This window comes from Juglans regia, chromosome 13 (genome assembly GCF_001411555.2).
Source record: "Juglans regia cultivar Chandler chromosome 13, Walnut 2.0, whole genome shotgun sequence".
NCBI lineage: Eukaryota > Viridiplantae > Streptophyta > Magnoliopsida > Fagales > Juglandaceae > Juglans > Juglans regia.
In genome coordinates, this window is record NC_049913.1 from 34,384,153 (window position 1) to 34,389,030 (window position 4,878).

Genomic DNA, 4,878 nt, shown 5'->3' on the forward strand with positions numbered 1-4,878 from the left:
ATTACATCACATCAAATTACAAAGTGTGGTGTTACATATACTTATAATTTTACTTACATTTTTACGTACAAGACTCAATTTATTAGTTTTTTTTAATTCAAATTTTGAATTTCAAATTTTATAATATTCAGCATATCAATAGTTGATACATGCATAATTAGTTTTTTTGTATGTTTTTTTAAGTACAATTAGCATTTCTCAGTTACAAATTACACAGAATAAAAAATAAAAGATTACATAAAAAACATAGGGTTGGAGAGAGAAAATATTGGTTTTTAATTACAACAATGATAGTTTTAGTCATAGAGTGTGCAAATGCCAGACACTCCTTTTGAAAAAAGTAACTAATTATGAGATCTATATAAAAAAATTAATTTTTTGATAGTGAACCAATTTTTTCAAAAAGAGTGCACAACACTTGCAACTCATGATTTTTTTTTAAGTAAATATGAAATTCACATAAAAAAAATTTATTTTTTAATAATAGATTTTAATTTTTTTCAAAAACAATATGCGACATTTGCATAACCTATTAGTATATATCTTTTAATTAATTGGGACGCGGGTCTATAATCGGGAATTTCATAGTCCAGTAAAGAAGTTCCCTCAAAGTATCACGCGAAAATCTACCCTTTTTGTCATTATCCAGGTTTTTGAGGTCCAAGCCCGTGGAGGAAAAAGTAAAAACCCAGAGCCCGTTTGGAAAAATAAAAAGGAAGAGTGCAACGCACCGTTTGGACACTTAGGTTAGTTTCCTCTCCTTTTTTCCACTTCCCCGACGTCCCTCTCTCATTTTCCCTCCTGTCCTGTGCCCAAACCATCCTCACGCCGCGCCTCCCGTTTCTCTCACGTTCATCTCATTCTCTCTGTTTCACTCAGACCGTTTCTCTCCTTCTCGCCGTCTCTCTCTCTTCCTCTTCGACCGCGATTTACGCTTTCCCGCTACACGCCTCCGCCTTCACTTTTGTTGAGATTTTAGAGAATATTTAGTAGTGTTGAGTTAAATTTCTTTGATTTTGGAGGATTGTTGCACTTTAAGTTTTATATTTTGTGAATTTCAGCTTGAAAGGGTTCACCATCGAATATGGCAATGTTCATATAGCGGAGGTGAAAACCCATATAGATTACAGACAGAAGTCCATATTGCGGAGGCCTAATCTCACCAGCATACTCCCACCCATCGAAAACAAAACCCCCAACAAAACCTAAAGCCTCTGCTTCCATGGCCGTTACCAGTCCAAACCCTCCTCTTCCTACACCCTCTAGGGTCAGCTCCACCACCATCCACACGGCTGTCGCCGCACTCCTGAAATGGAGAAACTCCAAGTCGGGGACCCAGAAACCCCAACTTTTACAGCAAGACGAATTCGTCTACCTCATACTCACCCTCAAGAAAATACCCTCCCAATCTCGCACTAACCCCCATAAGATCCCACTCCCACACGCCATACAATCCCCCCACCTCTCCCAAGAGCTCTGTCTCATCATCGACGATCGACCCCACTCCAATCTCACCAAAGCCTCCGCCAAATCAAAGATTGATTCCGACCAAGTACCTGTCTCCAAAGTCCTCAAGTTGTCCAAGCTGAAATCGGACTATCGCCCATTTGAGGCCAAGAGGAAATTGTGCGATTCGTATGACATGTTCTTTGCGGACAAGAGGGTTGTGCCCCTCTTGCCGGGGTTGTTGGGGAAGCACTTTTATAAGAAGAAGAAGATTCCGGTGCCCGTGGACTTGAAGCACAAGAATTGGAAGGAGCAAATTGAGAAGGCGTGCTCTTCGGCCTTGTTATTCTTGAGAACGGGGACTTGTAGTGTCGTGAAGGTGGCGAGGTTGAGTATGGAGAAGGACGAGATTGTGGAGAATGTGGTGGCTGCGATTCAGGGAATTGCGGAGATTGTGCCACGGAAGTGGGGCGGTGTGAGGTCGTTGCATTTGAAGCTGCTGGACTCATTGGCTTTACCGGTTTATCAGGTGGTGCCAGATGTGAGGTTGAGGATTGAGGGATTGAAAGAGGAGGAGGGAAAGGGTGAAGAGGCTGCCAAAGATAAGAGTAAGAAAGGCGAGCGCGTGGGGAAGAAGAGGGGGAGGATTCATGAAGTAAAGTATATGGACAGGAATGTAGGTGAGGTGATTCATGAAGATGAAGTGGGGAGTGATGAGATTGTGGGTGGAGAAGTTGGTGATGGTGAGAATGGTGAAATGGATATTGGTGAATCGGGGAATAAGAAGAGAAAAAAGGGTGATAAGACTGAAGTGGGGGTTTCTGGTGAGTCGAAACACTTGAAGAAGCTGGCTAAGCTGAAGAACAAAGTTATTCTAACAGAGACAAGAGATGAGTTGTTGGCTGCGAAGGGGAAGAAGGAAGGTGGTATAAAGAAAGGGAATGTTGGTTTGTCTGTTGAAGATGGGGGGTCTGGTGGAAAGAAGGAGAAGAGTGGGAAGATGAAGTTGAGGAGTGGAGAAATGAAGGTGAAGGCTAGGAAAAGCAGGAAAGCAGCCGGGTAATGTGATTTGGAAGACTGAGAGAAGTTAGAGATGGTAATTCGTCCTCTTGCGGATGTTTTTTTTCAAGTTTCTAATAGATTGTACTTTTGTCTTATTTCTTTTTGTTAGACAATGAGAATTCTGCTGATCGAAATTAGTAACCACTTTTTTGTTGACAATTTGATTTATGAAGAGAATTATAGAGTGGATGATTTTATGTTCTTGTGTTTTGTATCACCTTACTTTTATACTGGAACTTTGATTTTGTTCTTGTATGCAAAGCAAAAATGTCCTCGTATCATATTCTGCTTTCAAATGGGTGAAGAATTCATTTCGTGGTTACTCATGCAACATTGAAATGAAGCGCCATGACCAAAACCATTACTACTGCACTGGTGATTATGTGGATGATGAGTTCGGTGATCTCTATGTTGTCAAATGGACATCCCTGATGATACCACCACTCATAATCATAACAGTCAGCTTAATCGCAATTGCCGTCGGGTTTAGCCGAACAATATACAGAACTATACCACAGTGGAGCAAATTAATAGGTGGCGTCTTCTTCAGTTTCTGGGTCTTGGCTTATCTATACCCGTTTGCGAGAGGGAGAACACCCACCATTGTTTTTGTATGGTCATTGCAATCACGATATCCCCCTTCTGGTACTGACCAAGAGCTCTGCCTCATCATTGACGATCGACGCCACTCCAATCTCACCAAAGAAGGGTAATAATTCTAAGAGGTTGTAATTACCACTTGGACTAGTTCTTTTTAAGTATAAATCTGGAATTAGTTTATTCTTTCATTGGATGGTTATGCTATGTAAGAGAGATTTTGGTTTGATGAAGTTAATCATGGTATAGTCTGTCTCAATCTCTCCAACTGCCAAATTTGTTAGGGCAATGAATTTGAGGACATTGTGCTTGTTGAAGAAGCTATTATGAAGTTGGTGTCCATAGTTTATCATCATTCAATAGAATTTGTAGCTAGTTAATATTACTTGAGGGCCTCGACTTTGTTTCATTGTACTGTCCATGAACATCTCCGTATAAACAGAGGCTTAATAGCATTGCTAGGAGATACATCTAGTCAAACATTGGTTTCTTCCCCGTCTATGGTTTAATACTTGGCACTTGTTTCACGTCTGTGCTTATAGGTAGTTTGTCCTAAATTTGGCGTTATGAGATTAAGAATCAAATCCGTTAAATCATTCATCATAAGTCTAAAAATCTGGGTCATTATTTAATAAAAATATTCAACTTTTATTAACCCAATGTACAGCTCAAAAAAATTCAAATTAAGTCAAAGTCTAGACCACTCTGCCAAGAGAAAGGGTGAAGAGGCTGGCAAAGATAAGAGTAAGAAAGGTGAGCGTGTGGGGAAGAAGAGAGGTGGGATTCATGAAGTAAGGTATATCGACGGGAATGTAGGTGAGGTGATTCATGAAGATGAAGTGGGGAGTGATGAGAGTGAGGGTGGAGATATTGGTGATGGTGAGAATGGTGAAATGGATATTGGTGAATTGGGGAATAAGAAGATAAAAACGGGAGATAAGACTGAAGTAGGGGTTTGGGGTTCAGTGTTACTCTATTTGATATTTGTGGCAGTTTAGAATCAAAGTCTCCGACTATAATGGAGATTAATTGTTACTTCTACTAGAATAATAACTTATTAAATGAACAGGACTAACTGATACGAACCTTAGATTCTTGACTCAGTTCCTCAATTCCACTTTGCACTTAGAATTTAAATATTAGGTTGTCATTCTTTTCTTGACAAGTAAATTTTAGTTTGTCGTTCTCATATTTGTTTTCACTGCATGTTCATTTGGAAGAAAATTCCATTTCTTTGAAATGTTCTCTTATGCACTCAGTTGTAGTTCTGATTCTTGTGTACAGAGTTCCAAGATTAGGAAGAGTCAGTACTTGATAGATGCACCCTTTTTTAAAGGGCTGTTGGCCTTGTTTAGTACATGTTTTGTCACAGTGAAATTGATCAAAGGGAGAGATATTAGATGACATATGATGAGAGTTTTTTTCCCATTACTGCCTTCTCAATCGATATTACTTCTTTTTCCCAACTACTTCATTTTATGTTTCTCAAGAATTCTGATACGAGTTTTTCATTATAAAGATAGCTATAACTGCATTTGTTTGAATGGTTTCAGGTGCTATCTCTGCAGTTTAGTTCATGCTTGAGGATATTGTGTCATTGTATTGTTTGTACCATGTATTTTGAGTAAACTTGGTTTCAGGATTACTTATCCTTGCTTTTTGGTGAACTTGAGTTTAGAATGCTGTACATCTGTCTTCTGAGTCGTGACCTGGAAATATGGGGAAAAAACATTGACACTAGTTTAAGATAGAGAAACATACAGCACTAGTTTT

General features: G+C 39.3%; 1 protein-coding gene across 1 annotated transcript; it reads left to right on the forward strand.

Moving 5' to 3' along the window:
* Positions 1 to 746: 746 nt before the first annotated feature.
* LOC108988344 (ribosomal L1 domain-containing protein 1-like) lies at positions 747 to 2,711 on the forward strand. Its single transcript, XM_018961582.2, has one exon. It carries the CDS (start codon positions 1,223 to 1,225, stop codon positions 2,507 to 2,509), a length of 1,287 nt encoding a protein of 428 aa, XP_018817127.1. The 5' UTR covers positions 747 to 1,222; the 3' UTR covers positions 2,510 to 2,711.
* The last annotated feature ends 2,167 nt before the right edge of the window (positions 2,712 to 4,878 follow it).